Source organism: Miniopterus natalensis, chromosome 12 (assembly GCF_054644295.1).
Source record: "Miniopterus natalensis isolate mMinNat1 chromosome 12, mMinNat1.hap1, whole genome shotgun sequence".
NCBI lineage: Eukaryota > Metazoa > Chordata > Mammalia > Chiroptera > Miniopteridae > Miniopterus > Miniopterus natalensis.
In genome coordinates this window covers 39,661,370-39,680,634 of record NC_142092.1, presented here as the reverse complement: position 1 = coordinate 39,680,634, position 19,265 = coordinate 39,661,370, and the positions used below count along the sequence as shown (strand labels likewise).

General features: G+C 38.4%; 1 protein-coding gene across 4 annotated transcripts in view; it reads right to left on the bottom strand.

The window, feature by feature from the left end:
- The window catches only part of VPS13A (vacuolar protein sorting 13 homolog A), a 163,136-nt gene extending 148,054 nt beyond the window's left edge, over positions 1 to 15,082 (bottom strand). For all 4 annotated transcript variants that reach the window (XM_087822709.1, XM_087822708.1, XM_087822710.1 and 1 more), the window contains exon 1: positions 14,942 to 15,082. In XM_087822709.1, coding sequence (XP_087678835.1) covers positions 14,942 to 15,041 — 100 coding nt within the window. In that variant the 5' untranslated portion in view covers positions 15,042 to 15,082. The remainder of the gene's footprint in view (positions 1 to 14,941) is intronic.
- Between the last annotated feature and the right edge of the window lie 4,183 nt (positions 15,083 to 19,265).

Here is a 19,265-nt window from a genome sequence, read left to right as displayed (position 1 = left end):
ACAAAAGTGCTCCCATAAGGCTGTCAGGTGATTTCTCATCAAAACTCTACAGGCCAGAAGGGAATGGCATGAAGTATTCAAGGTAATGCAAAACAAGGATCTGAAACCAAGACTACTCTATCAGGCAAGGCTATCATTCAAAATAGATGGTGAAATAAAGAGCTTTCCAGACAAAAAAGGGCTAAAAGAATTTATTACCACCAAATCAGCATTGCAAGAAATGTTAAAGGGACTGCTGTAATAAGAAGTTGAAATAGAGAGAATGAGAAACATAGACATAAATAAAATGGCAATAGATAAGTACCTATCAATAATAACCTTAAATATAAATGTCCCAATCAAAAGACATAAGGTAGGTGAATGGGTAAGAAAACAAGACCAATGCTATCTAGAAGAGATCAACCTCAGAACAATAGACTCACACAGGCTTGGGGGGGAGGGCGGGGACAAAAAAATCAACCTTCTGGAGGACTTTAAAGGAGAGATTGACAGCAATACAGTCATAGTAGGGGACTTTAACACCCCACTGACTTTACTGGAGAGATCTTCCAAACAAAAAAATCAATAAGGAAACACTGACTCTAAATGACACACTAGATCAGGTGGATTTAATTGACATTTACAGAACATTCCCCTCCAAAGCTGCAGAATATGCATTCTCCTCAAATGCACATGGGACATTCTCAAAGATAGATCACATGTTAGGAAACAAAACAAGTCTTTATAAGTTCAAGAAGATTGAAACCATATGAAGCATCTTCTGGGACATTTACACAATGGAATACTATGCAGCTGTAAAACCGAAGGATCCCTTACCCTTTGAGACAGCACGGTGGGACGTGGAGAGTATTATACTAAGCAAAATAAGCCAGTCAGAGAAAGACAAGTGTCACATGATCTTATTCATATGTGGAATCTAGTGAACAAAATAAACCGATGAACAAAATAGATCCACAAATATAGAAGCACGGAACAGACTGATGAATCTCAGATGGAAGGCCAGGGTGGGTGGGAGAGAGTAACATAAGAATTTATATGCATATATGCATAACCCATGGACACAGACAATAGTGGGATGAAGGCCTGGGGGTAGGAGTACAGGGTAGAGGGGTTCAATAGGGAAAAAAGGAGGACATTTGTAATACTTTCAAAAAAGATAAATTTAAAATAATAATGGGAGTCCAAGTTGAAAAATGCTAGGCAGCAAAGCCATATGAAAATATGTATATAAAATTCTACAGTAAAGGTAAATATATGGACAAATATAAAAAACCAGTATTATTATAATTTTACTTTTTAACTCCGCTTTTTGTCCTCTTTCAGAAATTAAGACAAAGGAATAAAAGATATAAATCAATGTTAATAGGTACATAACAACAAAGTTGGGGGACGAGCTGTAAAGGACTAAAGTTACTGATGTGATTAAAGTTAAGTTGGTATCAGTTTAAAATATATTATTATAAAATTAAAATATTGTATTTCATCCCTGATATCGATAGAATATATACAAAAGCAAATAAGGGAATCAAAACAAACATGTCATTATGAAAAAATTGATGGAACATAAAGGGAGTAAGGGGGCGAAAATGACACAAAAAGTTAAAAGGCATACAGAAAATAATTAGCAAAAGGGCAATAGTAAGTCCTTCCCTATCAGTAATTACTTTAAATGTAAATAAACTCCACAATCAAAAGTCAAAGATAGGCAGAATGGATTTTAAAAAAATTTTTTAAATGGGATCCCACTATATCCTGTTCACAAGAGACTCACTTTAGCTCTAACAACACACACAGGTTGAAAATAAAATAGAAAAAGATTTCTCATGCAAGCAAACAATAACCAAAAGAGGGCACAGATGTGTGTGTGTGTGTGTTACATGCCAATGAGTCAGCTCCAACTCCTGGTGACCACATGAATGAGTGATAACCACAAAGTCCCATCCTCAACAGCACTGCTCAGCTCCTGAACACTCATGCCTATGGCTTCTTTTAAGGAGTCAATCCATCTCTTCTCCTGCTGCTTTCTATTTTTTCCAGAATTACTGTCTTTTCCAAAGAACCCTGTCTTCTCATGATATGACGAAAATAGAACAGCTTCAGTTTTTCTATTTTTGCCTCCAGCAATGTTTCAGGCTTAATTTGTTCAAGTACCTACTTGTTCATCTTTCTGGTGGATCAGGATATCCACAGAGCTCACCCCCAACACCGTATTTCAAATGAATCCTTATTTCCCCTCTATCAGTCTTCTTCATTGTACAGCTTTTTCATCCACACATAGTAATTGGGAATGTGAGGGTGTGGATGATCTTAGCCCTTATCTCTAATGACACATCTTTGCTCTTGGTGATCTTTCCTACTTTCTTCCATTGCTGCCCTTCTGAGTCTCGGCCTTCTCTTGATTTCTTGGGTGCAGTCTCCATTTGAATTGATGACTGAACCAAGGTAAGCAAAATCTTTAACAATTTCAACATCTTCATAGTCTATCTTAAAGTTGTGTATTTCTTCTGTAATCATGATTTTGGTCTTCTTGATATTCAAATGCAGTCCTGCTTTGGCACTTTCTCCTTTCACTTTCATCAGAAGTCATTTCAAACCACTCACTGCTACTCTCAGCCAGTAAAATGTTCATCTGCCTATCTTAAGTTATTGGTATTTCTTCCACCAATTTTCACTCCTTCTTTCTTTGAGTCTAGCCCAGTTTTTCATGTGATATGTTCTGGTACAGATTTATAAAATAGGGAGATAAAATGTACCCTTGTCTGACACCTTTGCTTATATGGGAAACCATTCTGTCTCTCCATATTGTCCTGACAGTGGCTTCCTGCCCATGACATAGGTTATGCATCAGAACAACCAAGTGCTGAGGCACACCCATTTCTTTCAGAGAAACCCGCAGCTTTTCATGATCCACACAAAAGCTTTTACTGTAGTCTGTAAAGCATACAGTAACTTTCATCTGGTATTTCTTGTTCTATATAAGGTAGAAGCCTTTGCTGCATCACCTTGAGCATCATTTTATTTGTGTGGGAAATTAGGGTAACAGTTCTATAGTTAATGTACTCCTAGGAATCTCCTTTCTTAAAAATTGGGATGTATATTGACCATTTCCAGTCTGTAGGTCATTGTTTTATTTTCCATATTTAATGACATATCCTTGTTAGGATTTTGACAGATTCAGTCTCTGTGGCTTGAAATAATTCTCCTGGTATTCCACCTAACTGGTGATTTATTTCTTCTCAATACTTTCAGGGCAGTGTTCACTTCACTTTCTATAGGTTCTTCCTCATAAGAATCTTCTTCAAAAATATCTGTCATACTTCTGTCTCTTCTGTATAGGTTTTTCAATGAACTATCTGCACCTTCCCTTCATTTTCTCCTGGTCAGATAATAACGTGCTTCGTTGGTGGTTGTTCAGCCTTCCTATTCTAGGTTTGAATTTTGTTTTATTTCTTGAATCTTCTGGTAGAGATCACTTGTTTTTCCTTTTATATTGTTCTCTTCTATCTTCTTACATTGCCTATTGTAATAGTTCTCTTTATCTCTACATGGTAGTGGTTAAAAAACTGCATTCAGGGTTCTCACCCTGCTTTTGTGTCCTTCTGACTTTTGCCTCTTTGTCTCTCTAACAATTTTTAGTGCTGCCTCCTTCAACCGCCTTGATTTTTCCTTCTGGCATTGTTTTTTCTCATTATTTCCTAATATTCCCAATTTCAGTCCATAGTTCTTCTGGTTCTCTGTCAATCAATTTTAACAGTTTGTTATTTACGTGGACTTCAAATCCATCAGGAATGTTACTTACATTATATTTTGGCACTAGAATTCTTTTAGTGCTCTTCTTAAGCTTTATTCTAATGTTTGATATTAACAGTTGGTGGTCAGTGCCACAATCTCTTCCTGTTCTTGTTTTGGCAGAGAGAATACAACTTCTCCATCTCCTGCATCCAATTACACAGTCTTTTTTATTTCTGTATTAACCATCTGGTGATATCCATGTATAGTCCTCTGTTCAGCTGTCTGAACCATGTGTTTGCAATGGACAAGTTGCTGGGTTCACAGAAATCCACAAGTCAATCTCCTGCTTCATTTCTGACCCCTAATTTCCTACTTTTGCATTCCAATCACCTATAATTGTCAGCATGTTTTATTTTGAAGTGTTCAAATTCTTCTTGGAGATTGGCATGAGCTTTCAATTTCATCTTCAGACTCATAATTGGGAGCACAGACTTGAGTGAGGGTTATATTAATAGGTTTTCCTAGAATTCTCATCAATATTATCAATATTATTTGGTCAGACTTTGCATTGTAGCGCCTAAATGCCTGTGCTCCATCTCGCCTCAGTAGTGAAGCCACTTCATTTCTTCTGAGTTTGTCATGTCCAGAGTGAGTAGAACACTTTGTAGTTGCCTGACTGTAAATGTTTCATTCTAGTCCACTTTAACTAACACCAAGCACTGCAATGTTTAGATGTTCCATTTCTTGCTTTACAATTTCCAGTTTACCTTTCATGCCATGTTCTAATTACATTCCATGTTCTAGTTGCATGTGTTGTGTAGCATTGTACTTTCCTTTTGCCTCTGTGCACATCAGATGCTAGATGTCCTTCTGGCTTTGGTCTGGTAATGTCATTAGCAACAATGCTACTCATACTTGTTCTCTGCTCTTCCCCAGTAACCGTTTGAGTGCTCTCTGACCTGGGACTCTCACCTTTCAGCACCATCTTATATTTTATTTTGGACTGTCTCATCATAGGGTTTTCAAGGTAAAATAAAATGAAAAAAATAATAAGAAAACAAAATGCAGCAATGGTTTACCACTGTCTTCTGCAGTGCAGTGTATGGGTCCAAACCACATGTGTTTGGGTTCATGGTGTCGCAATAACCAGATGTGTACAAAATGTAGATGCCCCTGTGGGTAGCAGAGATAGCTATACTAATATTAGATAAAATGTGCTGTAAGTCAACGTCATTACGACAGGCAAAGAAGGACATTATATGATGACAAAAAGGTCAATTCTCTAAAAAGACATAATAATTGTAAACATATATACACCAAACATCAGAGCTCAAAAACGTATGATGCAAACACTGACAGAATTGAAAAGAGAAATAGATAGCTCTACAGTAATACTAGGAGGCTTCAATATTATCAAGGACAAATATTGTATGATACTCAACTTTAATAATGGATAGAATAAACAGACAGAATATTAACAAGGAAATAGACTAATTGAATGTAACAAACATATACAAAACATTCTACCCAACAACAGCAGAATACACAATTTTCTCAAGTGCACATGGAACATTCTCTAGGATAGGTCACATGTTAGGCAACAAAACAAATCTGAATAAATTTTAAAAGACTGAAATCATATAAGGTATCTTTTCTGATAACAATAGAATGAATCTAGAATTCAACAGAAGGAAAACTAAAATTCCCCCCAAAATGAACACACTTTTAAACAAGAAATGAGTCAAAGAAAAAATCAAAAGAAAAATTTAAAAACAATTCAAAAAATTAAAATGACAACACAACATATCAAAATTTATGGGATGCAGCAAAAGCAGTCCTGCGAAAGAAATTTACGGCTATAAATGTTTACATTTAAGAAAGAATGCATATCCCAAATCAACAATCTAAATCTGCACATTAAAGAAATAGAAAAAAGATTAACTAAACCAAAGCTACTAGAGACCGAAATAATAAAGATTAGAACAGAGATAAGCAAAATAGAGAAGAGAAAACCAACAGAGAAAATTGAAGAAATCAAAGGTTGGGTCTTCAAATAAATCAAACAAAATTGACAAACCTTTAACTAGGCTGTCTAAAAAAGGAAGGAAGAGTCAAATAACTAAGATCAAAAATGGAATGGACAATACTACCAATTTTACAGATACAAAAAGGGTTACAAGAGACTACTATGAACAACTGTCTGTCAACAAATTGGGTAACCTAGATGAAATGGATACAACCCTAGAAACATAACTCTAACACTAATGAATCTTGAAAATATTGATAATCTGAACAGATTTATAATTAGTAAGGAGACTTCACCAGTAATCAAGAACCTCCCAACAACAACAAAAAGCCCAGGAACAGATGGATTCAATGTGAATTCTACCAAACATTTAAAAGAAAACAACAATCTTCCTCAAACCCCTCCAAAAAATTGAAGTGAAAGAAATGCTTCCAAACTCAGTCTAACAAGTCAGCATTAATTTAATACCAAAGTAATATAATACATCTAAAAATTAACTCAAAATGGATCAAAGATTTAAATGTCAGACCTTAAAACTATAAAACTCTTTGAAAAAAGCATAGGTAAAAAGTTCCATGGATCTGGCAATGATTTCTTGGATATGACAATAAAGGACAAGAAACAACAGCAAAAAAAAGAGATGATTTGGACTTCATCAAAATTAAAAACTTTTGTGCATCATAGGACACTATCAACAGTGCAAAGGCAACACATGAAATGGGAGGAATATTTGCAAGTCATATATCCAGAATACATAAGGAACTCCTACAATTCAACAACAACAAAAAACAATTAAAGGATGGCCAAAGGTCTTGAATAAACGTTTGTCCAAAGAAGATGTACAAATGGCCAATAAGCACAGGAAAAGATGTTCAACATCACTAATCATTAGGGAAATGCAAACCAAAATGACAATGAGATATCACCTCACACTCATCAGGATGGCTTCTATCAACAAAAAAAGAAAATAACAAACATTTCTGAGCATGTGAAGAAATTACAACCCTTGTGCACTGTTAGTAGGAATGTAAAATGCTGCAGCTTCTATGGAAAGTAGTATGCAGTTCCTCAAAAATAAAAAATAGAATTACCATATGTCCCAGTAATTCCACTGGTAGGTATATACCCAAAATATTTGAAAGCAGGGACTCAAAGAGATATTTGTACACTTAAGTCTGTAGCAGCATTATTCACAACAGCCAAACAATGGAAGCAACCCATGTGTCCAATGACAGATGGATTGATAAATAAAACATGGTGTATACATACAATGGAATATTATTCAGCCTTAAAAATAAATGAAATTCTGACATATGCAACAAAACGGATGAACCTTGAAGACATTATGCTAAGTAAAATAAGCCAAACACAAAAGGACAAATATTGTATGATACACTTACATGAAATACCTATCATAGAAGTACCTCATATTATTTGACTATCATACAGTCAAATTCATAGAGACAGATAATAGAATGGTAGTTACTAGGGGCTGAAGGGAAGGGAAATAGGTGGTTATTGTTTAACAGGCACAATACTTCAGTTTTGTAAAATAAAGCGTACTAAAGACGGATGGCGGTGATGGTTGCACTACAATGTGAATATTCTTAATATTCTGAACTGTAGACCTAAAAAGTTAATTAAGATGACAAATTTTATGTGGTATCTTACCACATATTTTAAAAGGGGAAGGGGGTGAAAAAGAAATACTTTCTCAGGCAAACAAAAACTGATGGAATCTGTTGCTAGTAGACCTCCCTTGCAAGAAGTGTTAAAAGTTGTCAGCTAAAAGAAATGATATAGGTCAGAAACTCAGATCTATAAGAGCATGAGAAAAGGAATAAATAGAATTAAGTCTTTTATTTTCTTTTTTCTGAATAATCTAATGAAACAATAACAGCAACAGTGCATTGAGTACAGCTTATGAATAAATGAAATAAATGACAGCAACATTGTTAACAGGCATAAAAACTAGATTAGAATAGTCTGTTATAAGGTACCTCCACTATTTGTGAAGCAGTATAGTATTATTAAAAGTGGAATTAGATTAAATATATACTGCAATTCTAGGGCAACCATTAAGAAAATTTAAAGAAGCATAACTGATATGCTAAGACATAAAAAAATTAAATCATAAAAAATGCTCAATTAAAACCAGAGAAGGCAGAAAAAAGGGGCAGATTTTAAAAGCAAAGACATGCAACAAACAGAAAAGAGCTACAGATATGAAAGCTATAAATCCATTAACCTATCAATAATCACTTTAGATAAAATGTTAATGATCTGAATATAATAATTAAGAAACAGAGATTTGACAGAGTGGATAAGAAAACAAAACCCAACTACAGCCCTGGCCAGGTAGCTCAGTTGGTTAAAGCATCATCCCCATTACACCAAGGTTGCAGGTTCAATCCCTGGTCAGGGCACATACACAAATCAACCAATGAATACATAAATAAGTGGAACAACAAATCAATTAATCCATCCTTCTCTCTCTTTTCCCCCTTCCTCTCTAAAATCAATAAAATTTTTAAACGATTTTTAAAAACCAACTATAAGGTGTCTACAAGAAACCCACTCTAAATATAAACACACAATTAAAAATAAAGAGATCTAACTGAAACTTATAGAGCACTTCATCCAACAGCAGCAGAATACATATCCTTCTCAAGCTCACATGGAGCATTCAACCAAGATAGACCACATTCTGGGCCATAAAACATACCTTAACAATTTAAATGAACAGAAGTCACACAAAGTTTACTTTCAGACCACAATAAAATTAAACTAGAAATCGGTAACAGGAAAAAAAAAGCTGAAAAATCCTGAACTATATGAAGATTATTAAACAAACACTAGTTTTAAATAACACATAGGTCAAAGAAGACATCTCAAAAGCAATTTAAAATATTTTGAGTCAAAAATACAACTTATCAAAATTTGTGATATGCAGCAAAAGCAGGGCTCAGAGAAAGATTTGTGTCATTGAATTCATGTATTAGAAAAGAAGATCTAAAATCAGTAATTGAAGCTTCCACCTTAAGATTTCAAATCCTTAGTAAACAGAAGAAAAGAAATAATAAATACACCACAAGTCAATGAAATGCAATTCAGAATATCAACGGGAAAAAAAAAATCAATGAAACCAAAGTCTGGTTCTTTGAAAAAATCAATAAAATTGATAACTCTCTAACCAGATTAACTAAGGAAAAAAGAGAAGAGACACAAATTATCAGAAATTAAAGAGAAGGCCATTCAAAAACCAATTAATGTAATCCATTATTATCAATGGCTGAAGAAGAAAAATCTTATGATCGTATCAACAGATGCAGAAAAATCATTTCACAAAATTCGACAAACAATTTTGAAAAAGAACTCTCAGCAAACCAGGAATAGAGATTTGTATGGTAGAAAAAGAATCAGAATATTGAATGCCTCCGGGGATGGGGGCAAAGAAACTTTTGGGTGTGATGGATATGTCTGTTATCTTGATCATGAGGACAGTTTCCTAGGTGCATATATATGTCAAAATTTATCAAACTGTAGACTCTAAATATGTACATTTTTCTATATGTGAATTTTAACTAAATAAAGCTGTTAATATATAATTAATGGTAGAATCTGATTGTGGGTATAGGACTATGGGCTGTAAAATCTTACAACACTGATGTATGTTCGAACACTTTTCATAATGTTCCTTTTCAGCTCTAAAATTCTATGAGATTATCTTAGAACATAAAGGTAAAAATAATATTTTAAAAAATTAGAATTGGTAACTACCACTGGACTATAACAATCACTTGTGTGATTCCACAGTATATTTCTCTCACAGAATGAGACCTTAAAATCAGAAATTGTGCCCTGAGTATACCTTGATTTTTCTACAGTGTCACTGGTATACTGGGAGTGTGTAGTAAGTAGCCACTGAACATAACACTGTATTATAAAAAGAACACTGAAAGATTACCATTTCAAAAACAGAATGTGCAAATTAGTTAAAAACAAATCTGAGCGTCTAATGTTACATAAATGTCAGGCATAATAACAAAAAATTTACAAATTTGTCCATGTATTTTAATTTTAGAGAAAACAAGAGAAAGAGGGAGAAGGAATTCTCCCTTATCCTAGGTTTCACTTTCCTGAATTTCATTTACCTATTGTCCCAGTTACCAGTGTTCAACCATGATTTGAAAATAATCAGTGGAAAATTCCAGAAATAAGCAATTCATAAGTTATAAATTGTGCACCGTCCTGAGTAGCATGATGAAATCGCATGCCGTCCTGCTCGAACTCTCCTGGAACCACCCCTTCATTCAGCGTATCCATGCTGTATACACTCCTGGATCATTATTGACTCTTAGTAGTCAGCTAGGTTATTAAACTGACTGTCTTGGGATCACAGTGTTTGTGTTCAAGTAACTTATTTTACTTAATGACAGCCCCAAAGTACAAGAATAGTGATACCGGCAGTTCGGCTTTGCCAAAAAGAGCTTCCTTTAAGTGAAAAGGTATGTACGTATGTATAGAAAAAAACATAGTATATCTAAGATCAGTACTATCTGTGGTTTCCAGCATCCACTGGGGGTCTTGGAATATATAACCTTGTGGATAAGGGGAAACTACTGTAATAAGTAGAGGCTATGTCCAGCCAGCCTGGCTCACCGGAGGAGCGTGGACCCATGAACCAGGAGGTCACTGTTGGATTCCAGTCAGGGCATGTGCCCAGGTTGCAGGCTCCATCCCCAGTAAGGGGCGTGTAGGAGGCAGCTGATCAATGACACTCTCTTATCACTGTTTCTCTCTCTCTCCTTCTCCCTTCTTCCTCTCTCTGAAATCAATAAAAATATATTTTTAAAAAATAATAAGAGGAGGCTATAAAGTACAGGTCTCCCTGTTACAAATGACAATTCTATCACACTAGCCACCCTTACTACTGCTTCTGCCTCTGAATTTCTAATACTTTTGCCCTAAAGTACTTTTAAAAGGCACCTAGTGGTGCATCACAATCCCATGCTATTTGTCAAGCAAAAAAGGAAGAAAAGATTTTGGTGTCCTATCCACATAAGTGAATTATATGTAATCTCTGGAAAATGGTTCAAAAATCTGTATTTATAACAAGCACCTATGGCTGATTCTGCTGCAGCCTAAACCTTGAAAGAAATATGAAATGCTAAGATTGCTTTGGAAAGTTGGAAGATGACTCTCAGATGACTCTATGAAGCACTACCACCTCCCTAAGTAGTTGATATATAAGTAGAGTGGAGATTTGTAAATATTAGTGTAGAAAAAGTATACTTTATCAACATCAAAATTTGCCAAGAGTTGAGAAAAAGCTCAATTTCTCTTTCCCCTCTCACAAAACAGATGCTTCCAGCACTTAACATATGTACTCTATAGGACTGTTCTGCTGCATTATAATTAAATAGGTTTTTGGAAACTCTTCACTCATATATAACAATGTTTCTAAGGGAAAAAATGGGTTCAAATTTCCTAAGAACCATCTCAAAAACAAATTTTCAGAGCAGTACCTACCCATTATTAAGTTTTGAATCATCCATGTAACTCCTGAATACTAATTAATACTATTAATATGCTAACAGTGAAATTAGCTGAATTATTACACAGAAGCCCACTAAAACATACATTTTCAACTAATAGGTCTTTCTGACATTAGACCCTAAAATATTAAGTCCATAACCTTAACATTTTTCCTATGCAGCATCTAGTTTCTATTATTGAAATTTTCAAAGAACACTTTTTTAAATCCTCTAATAATTACTTTTAAATTCTCAAAAGATTTTTTTCAATTTCCAGCTATTACTTAAAGCTTCTATACTTAAAACACTGACATGTTATTTTAAAACCTGAAAAACACCAAAGTTATAGGAATCACACTACCTGATTTCAAGATTTACTACAAAGCCATAGTAAATAACTTTATCAAGACAAGTGTGCTATTGGTAAAAAGATGGAAACACAGATCACTGAAGCAGATTACAATCCAAAAATAAACCCACACAATAGAAAGTCTACTGACATTCACAAAAGTGCAAAGATATTCAATGGACAAAGGATATTCTTTTCAGTAAATGATGCTAGAACAATTGGACATATTCATCCACATGCAAACAAATGAATCTCAACCTTCAATCTTTACCACACCTTATATAAAAACATATCAGAAAATCTAAATGTAAAATATGAAATGATAAACTTCTAGAAGAAAACAGAGAAAATCTTTGTGACCTCAGACACAGAAGATTTAGTGACTTACGTAAAGATTTTGTAGATATAACATCAAAAGCATGACTCAAAATTTTTAATGAACTGGACTTGATCAAAATTTAAAACTTTTGCTTTGCAAAGACAAATTTAGAAAAGAGTGGGAGAACATATTTTCAAATCACATATCTGACAAAGAATTTGTATCCATAATATCTAAAGAACTCTCAACATTGTACAAGAGGAAAATAAACACTTTGGAAACAAGTTTGGCAGTTCCTTAAAAAGTCATACAACTGTAATTCCACTTCTAGGTATACACCCAAGAGAATTTAAAACATATACCCACAAAAAAAACTTGTATATGAATGTTCATAGCAGCGTTACTCATAAAAGCCAAAAAGTAGGAATAACTTAAATGCCTGTCAATTGAATAAAGGATAAACAAATGTGATGTATTCATAAAATGGAATATTATTCAGTCATAAAGAGGAATGATACATGCTACAACAAGGATGAACCTCAAAAATACTTTAAGTGAAAGAAACCAGAAATTGAAAGGCTTTGTATACTACATGACACCATTTAAATGAAATGTCCAAAACTGACAAACCCATAGAAGGGAAGATTAGTGGTTGCTAGAGGTGGGTGGAGAGAGATTAAGTGAGAATTTGTAGTGACTGTTAATGGATATGAGGTTTATTCTGGGGGTGTTGAAAATGTCCTAGAATTAGATAGTGTTCATAGTTGCACAATGCTGTAACTATGCTAAACAACGTTTTGCATATTAAAAGGGTGAATTTAATGTGAATTAAATATCAAAAAGAAAAAAATTTAAATAAGCAAAACATTTGAACAGTCACTTCAATGGAAATATACAAACAACAAAGAACAATAAGTTCAACAACTTTAATTACTAAGGAAATAAAAATTAAAATCGTATGTCACTATGTGCCTATTAGAATGGCCAAAAGTAAAGTTCTTTTAGGTGACCCTACTAAGTGCTAGTAAGGATGCAGAGCATCTAAGCACTCATGCAATGCTGGTGAGATTGCAAAATGGTAGAGCCACTCTGAAAAGCAGTTCCATCACTTCACATAAATTAAATATCCACTTACCACAAGACCTTGAAATCTCACTCTTAGGTATTTATCCAATGAAATAAAAGTTTATGTTCACACAAAAACCAGTACATGAATGTTTACAGCAGCTCTTCATAATTGCCAAAAACTGAAATGTCCTTCAACCCCTGAACAGAATTCATTTCTAGTACAACCATACAACGAAAATGCTACTAAACAATATAATGAAATACTGATGCATGCAACAGGAGTGACTCTCAAATTCATTTTACATAAGGAGTCAAACTAAAAGAAACCAGACCCTCAAAGCCATGTACCATATAATTCCACTTACATGGCACTCTAGAAAAGGCAAAACCATAGGGACAGAAACAGAACAGTGGTTCCCAGGAGGAGGGGTGGGGGCTGGATGGGATGGATTGCAAAGGGGCAGCAGAAGGAATTTGGGGGTCTTCCTGGAACTCTCCAGTATCATGACTGTGATGAAGCATGTATCCATCACAAGAGTGAATTTTACTGCATGTAAATTTTAAATAAATCCTGGGATAAATCACACTCAACACAAACCTCCACCTGTATGTAGAAGCAAACTCCAACTATAAAACAAAGTACACCACAAAATGCTCTCACGGCTTCCTTCTGAGGAAGGTGGAGACACGTTTTATTCTTTTATCCTTGCAAATGAGCAGCAGCACAGATTAAACAATATGCAAGTTGGAGATGCTGACCTAGCACTTATGTCCCTAGTTCTTGTAGTCCCACTATCATGGTACTAGGTACCAAGATGAGGAAGTAACAAGAGATCTTCCTTATCAAACTAAATTACCTATTTACATTATGTCATAAAAGAGACAAATCAAGATAAGCGAGTATTTTAGAAGAAGCCTGAAAGTGTGTGCATATTCAAGAATAGTTAAATTATTAAATACACACACACACATTAACCCTAACTTTGGCCTGGGAGATTCATTTCACAAAGAAAAGGAATCTAATTTCTAATGGTTGCTTAAAATAAAAAAGGGTATAATACAAAAATAGGTAGAAGCACTATAAATAAGGCTCCAAATAGGTAGAGCACCAGAGTAAACAGGTACAAAGCAAAGCGTCCTCCTTCGCTATCTAAGCCACGTTAAGCGCATGTTCATCCCTGTCTTTCGCAGGTCTGAGATGTTGCACAGCTGCACCTCGTTTCTTTAAAATTCAGTAATTCCCTCTGACCCACAACCCCAAAGCCTCACAAATGCAACCTATTCCTGGGTCAGGCTGTGAACTGAAAGCACACAACCAACCGTTTAAGCACATGAGTTTCGCTTTTTGTTATCAGCCGAATCCAGGCGAGCAACCCGAGCGCGGGCGGCGTGGTCCGAGCAAACACCAGTTTAGCCACGGACAGGGGCTGGGGCAGGAAGGAAGAGGCGTCTCTGGTCACAGCGATGCCTTCACGTGCGAGGCAGCGTGCGACACTCCGTGGGCCCTCCTTCATACCCCAAGGGGGGGGAATAACTGAGGATGAGATCCAGCTCAGGTGCGTCTGGTGGCCGCCCTTCGCCCCGCGCGGCACAAGCCGCACCGAAGGAGGAGGCATTTGAACTCCAGACCCTTGGAGTCCACGACGGGACCCTTGGCCGCTCGGTTCGGAAAAAAGGGACATTTTCATCCAGGACCCACGACCTCATCCCCTCCTGCCAAAAAATAAGCAACTCGCGGGCCAAGGCCCGGAACTGCTGCGGGCTTTACGTAATTTGACCCCGAGGAGGGTGGTGGCAGGTGGCGGCGCCCGGCCAGCCAGGGGCCCGAGGCCCCGAGAAGGTAGGGCCCGGCTCCGGCAATGAAGGGCCGGGAGAGACGCAAGACTGAGGGACAGCGGCGGTCTCGTTACCTCCCCAGATGCCCAGAGTGAGCTGGGACGTGTCCAGGTTCACCACATAGTCCCCCAAGAACCGGTTCAACACATCCACGACCACCGACTCGAACACCATTTTCCTCCGTCGTGGCAGACACGGAGGGCGCCCCAAGCGCGCCTTCTTCTTGCGAGGGCCCTCCCGCACCCCTCCCGAGGCCGCTCGGTTCACCGGCTCCCAGGCGGCTCCGACCGCAGCGCAACCCGTGCGGGACGCGCAGCCCCGCTTCCAGCCGGGCAAGGCGCGGAGGCGGCCGCTCGAGCGGCGCGTGCGCAGCCCCGCCCCCAGCTCGGGCAGGAGGGAGGGGCGAAGCGAGGCGCCGACTCGGGCGCGGCCGCCCGACGGGGAGCCAGGGCGCCTGCGCCGCCGCCTCTTAAACGCGCCCCGAGACGCGTGCGGGGTGCGCTCTTTTCCTCGGTGGGCCCCGCCTCCTTCCCCGTCGCCTGGCAACGGGGCCAGTGTCCGGAGCGGCGGGATTTTTCCCGACCCCGCCCCAACCTGGAGACAAGTGTCAAGGCCGGCGCGGGGGGCGGGGACGGGGCGGGGACGCGCGGCGAGGAAAGGCCCACCCCCTATCTGGGAGAAGAAACCCCTCCCCCGGCTCTGGGTCCGAGAGTCAAGCACTTAAAAATAAGGCGGGGGTGGATTCTAGCCCTTTCGCTCTGAGGCCGGAGGTATCGCGAAGGCTGTTCTGGGAGCACCCCTGCCATTGTTAGAGGGTCGGAGGCAGGGGCCCCCGGCTTTGCGGGCTCCCCGGGTTCCAGCAGCCTGGACGCGTGCACGTTTGTAACTGCCTCCCGGCCCTCCGGGGGCCTGCGGTGCTTAACTTCCAGGGCTGCAAGTCGGGAATAAGCTCGAGGTTGCAATTCCAACACCCCCGTCCCTGCACCTCAGACGACACTCTTTTCTGATCAAAAACGCGAAGCCGCCTTTCATCAAATTCAGAGTTGGAGAAATCAGCAAAGAATTAGAGCTCACTGAAGTTTTTGAGCAAGGTCCCAACCTTGGTGGAAAATTGATACAGAGATGCGTGTGAACTTTCAGAAGTTTGCGAAAAGACATAAACAGACGTTTCCTGAAAAGGATATGCACATGGCGCATAAGCACATGAAAATATGTTCAATATTATTAGTCACTGAGGAAATGAAAAAACCACATACCTATCAAAATGGCTAAAAAAGAAAAAGTGATAATACGAAATGCTGGTGAAGATGCAGAGAAACTGGCTCAGTCATGCATTAGTAGGAATGTGAATGGTACAGCCACTCTGGAAAAGTTTGGCTGTTTCTTTTTTAAAAATTTAATAAATTAATAAACATGCATCTGCCATACAAGTAATTGTGTTCCTGAACATAATCCCAGAGAAATGAAAACCTGTGTACACACAAAACTAGCACATGAATGTTAATAGTGGCTTTATTCATAATAGACAAAAACTGGAAACAACCCAAATGTTTTTGAACAGATGAATATTTAAGCTATATGTAGTACATCCATACCATGGAATACTACTCAGCAATAAAAACAAATGAATTATCAACACACAAAACTACTTAGGTGGATTGCAGGGCATTATGCTGAGTAACAACTGTATGATTCCATTTATAAGACACTTAAAATAACAAATTTATTGAGATAGAAAACAGATTAGCAGTTGCCAATGGTTAGGTATGGGGAGGAGGAATGGGTGTAGCTACAGATGGATAACAGGGAGGAGCCTTGTGTTTATGGAAAATTTCTGTATCTTGATTGTGGTAATAGTTACATAAAATTGCATAACATTATACACACACACACACAAATGAGTGCATATAAAATTGGTGAAACCCGAAAAAGCTCCATGGATGATACCCATGTCTTTATTTCCTGGTTTTGATACTGCACTATAGTTACGCAAGGTGTTATCATTGGGGGAAACCGGGTTAAAGATACATAGGACCTCCCTGTAAATTTTTTTGCAAATTTCTATGAATCTATAGTTATTTTGAAATAAGTTTTTAAAGGGTCTGCTAACTTGGGGCCTAGTAGGGGGTGCCCTGGACCATGAGATGAGCCTGAGAATTAAGAGATTCTACATGATGCTTTAATATCCCTGCACATGGTACTTGGTAAAATATTCAAGAAGGAAAAGTATCTGTATGTGATACCCTATCAAAATAGATTAAAATATCAATTTCTCTGTGGTCCCCGGTAAAATATTGGAGAGAGAGAGATAATAAGGGATTTTCAAGCACCTTCCTCTGGCTCTAAGTATTGAAAATGACCGAGCACTTCGGCACCTGAAGAGGAGTCCCACATGCCATGTCCGTCAGTGTTTGCTGAGCCCAGATTTTCACTTGACTGGTTCTTGTCATTCAGGTTTCTATCCAAATATCACCTAACCATAAAGGTCTTTCCTGACCACTCAGTCTCAAGCAGCCAGCAGTCACACTGTTATCAGACATACCACCAGAGAAGTAGATTAATATACCAGGAATGACTCAAGGAGAGACTATTCAGCAGGTACCAAACAAAAAACAAACAAATGACAAAACCAGAGGTTGTGGGGCAAAGTTGCAGCCCCAGGAGCAGAGGCAGAGGAACCTTGGCTGGGTACCACTGCAGTGCTGGGAGGGAAATGATGCATATGGAAGGCAAGACCCTGGATCCAGAATTCAGGTCCTGTGGGCAGGACTGAGGCGAATCCAGGAGGCCAATAAAATCTCAAAAGAGCACCTCTGAAGGATCCTTCAAAATATAAGTCAGATCGTGTCACTTCAGTGCTCCAAAGTTGCCCACATCACCATAGTAACAGCCACAGCCCTTGCAATGGTAGATAAGGCCCTACCTAATCGGCCTTCCCCTCTACCCTGCCCTTATCTAGAATGCTCTTTCCTCAAATATTTGCATGACTCACTCCCTGTGTCTTTGCTCCACTGTCTTTTTTCAGCCTTTCGCTGAACAGCCTGGTTAAAATTGATACCTGCTCTCTCCCCACCCCTCAGCCCTACTATCACCTTCTCTGCTTTATCGTTCCTGAGAGCACTTACCACCTAACATGCTATGTTTTTTACTTATTTATTTCTTGTCCATCCATCTATCCTTACTGTAAGGTATATAATGTAAGCTACTCAAGGAGAAATTAATTTCTTATATTATATACATTATATACATGTAGCTTACATTATATACATGTTTTAATAATATTAAAACAATAATATTGTTTTACTCATGGTTCTATCCTGTGTGCCTAGAACAGGTTAAGCACTCACATATTTGTGGAATGCAGGAAAAGCATACCTCCCAGGTATTGGATTATTGTCAATCAGTGCCAAACCGAACCTTCTATATTCTGCTCTATCATGCTGGGCAAACTACATTCATCTCCCACAGCTAGCTCCTAGTTGGTCTCTGCCAAGGTGGGGGAGCTAGAGGGGCTGGAAGAAAAAGAAGGGACTTGCTCTTTTCTGCTTGTTCCTTATGGGGCTTCCTTCTACTTTCTTTTCTTGTGAGCATCACCCCAGCAAACCTTTTTCACCCAGACATCAGCAGCTTTTAAGCAGCATCTGAATCTGACTTACATTTCCCCCAACTTGCACAATTAGCAACATTGCACCATCTCAGAGACAGCAGAACCAACCTCATCATCTCCCCTGATAGAGATACTCAACCAAGCAGCCCCCTCCTTAGAGGTCTGAGTTTCAGCCCCCGGGCTCCTCTTCTAAGTTTCCAAGTCTGTCTCTTTGCTCATTCAACCCTTAGAGTTATATTCACTTCCTGCAATAACTACCTGGGCGAAGCATTACAGCTCTCTTTTTCACTCTTTCACTACCTGGCAACTTTATACCTTGTTAAACAGTTCTCTCATACATATCTCTTCCTATGGAACTGTTAAACAGTTCTCTCTTTCTCTTTCAAGATCTACAATTGAGTATGAGTAGTATGAGTGAGGGGAGATGATGGGCTGAGAGAGGAAAGCAGCAACGTCAACAAGAGTAAATGCAAATTGTGGGTGAAGATGGAAGCCAGACTCAGGGCCAGAGATCAAGTTAAATGTCAGGACTGGCAGCAACTGCCAGTCTATAAATAGGTAATGAGTCCAAGGATCAAGGGCTGGGATAATCAAGAACAGGTCTGGCAGTGAAGTGTGAGGTGGACACAATGAAGGATTCGGGAGATAGGCTACCCATATGAAGTGCTGGGGGCCTGTCTTCATGGTCCTGTGGTGCGGGCGCAGTGGGGTTGGGCTGCTCATTACAAGCTGAATCCACTGATACCAGCCCCTTCCTTGTTTCTTCAGTCCACCTCCCAATTCCTTAGCCG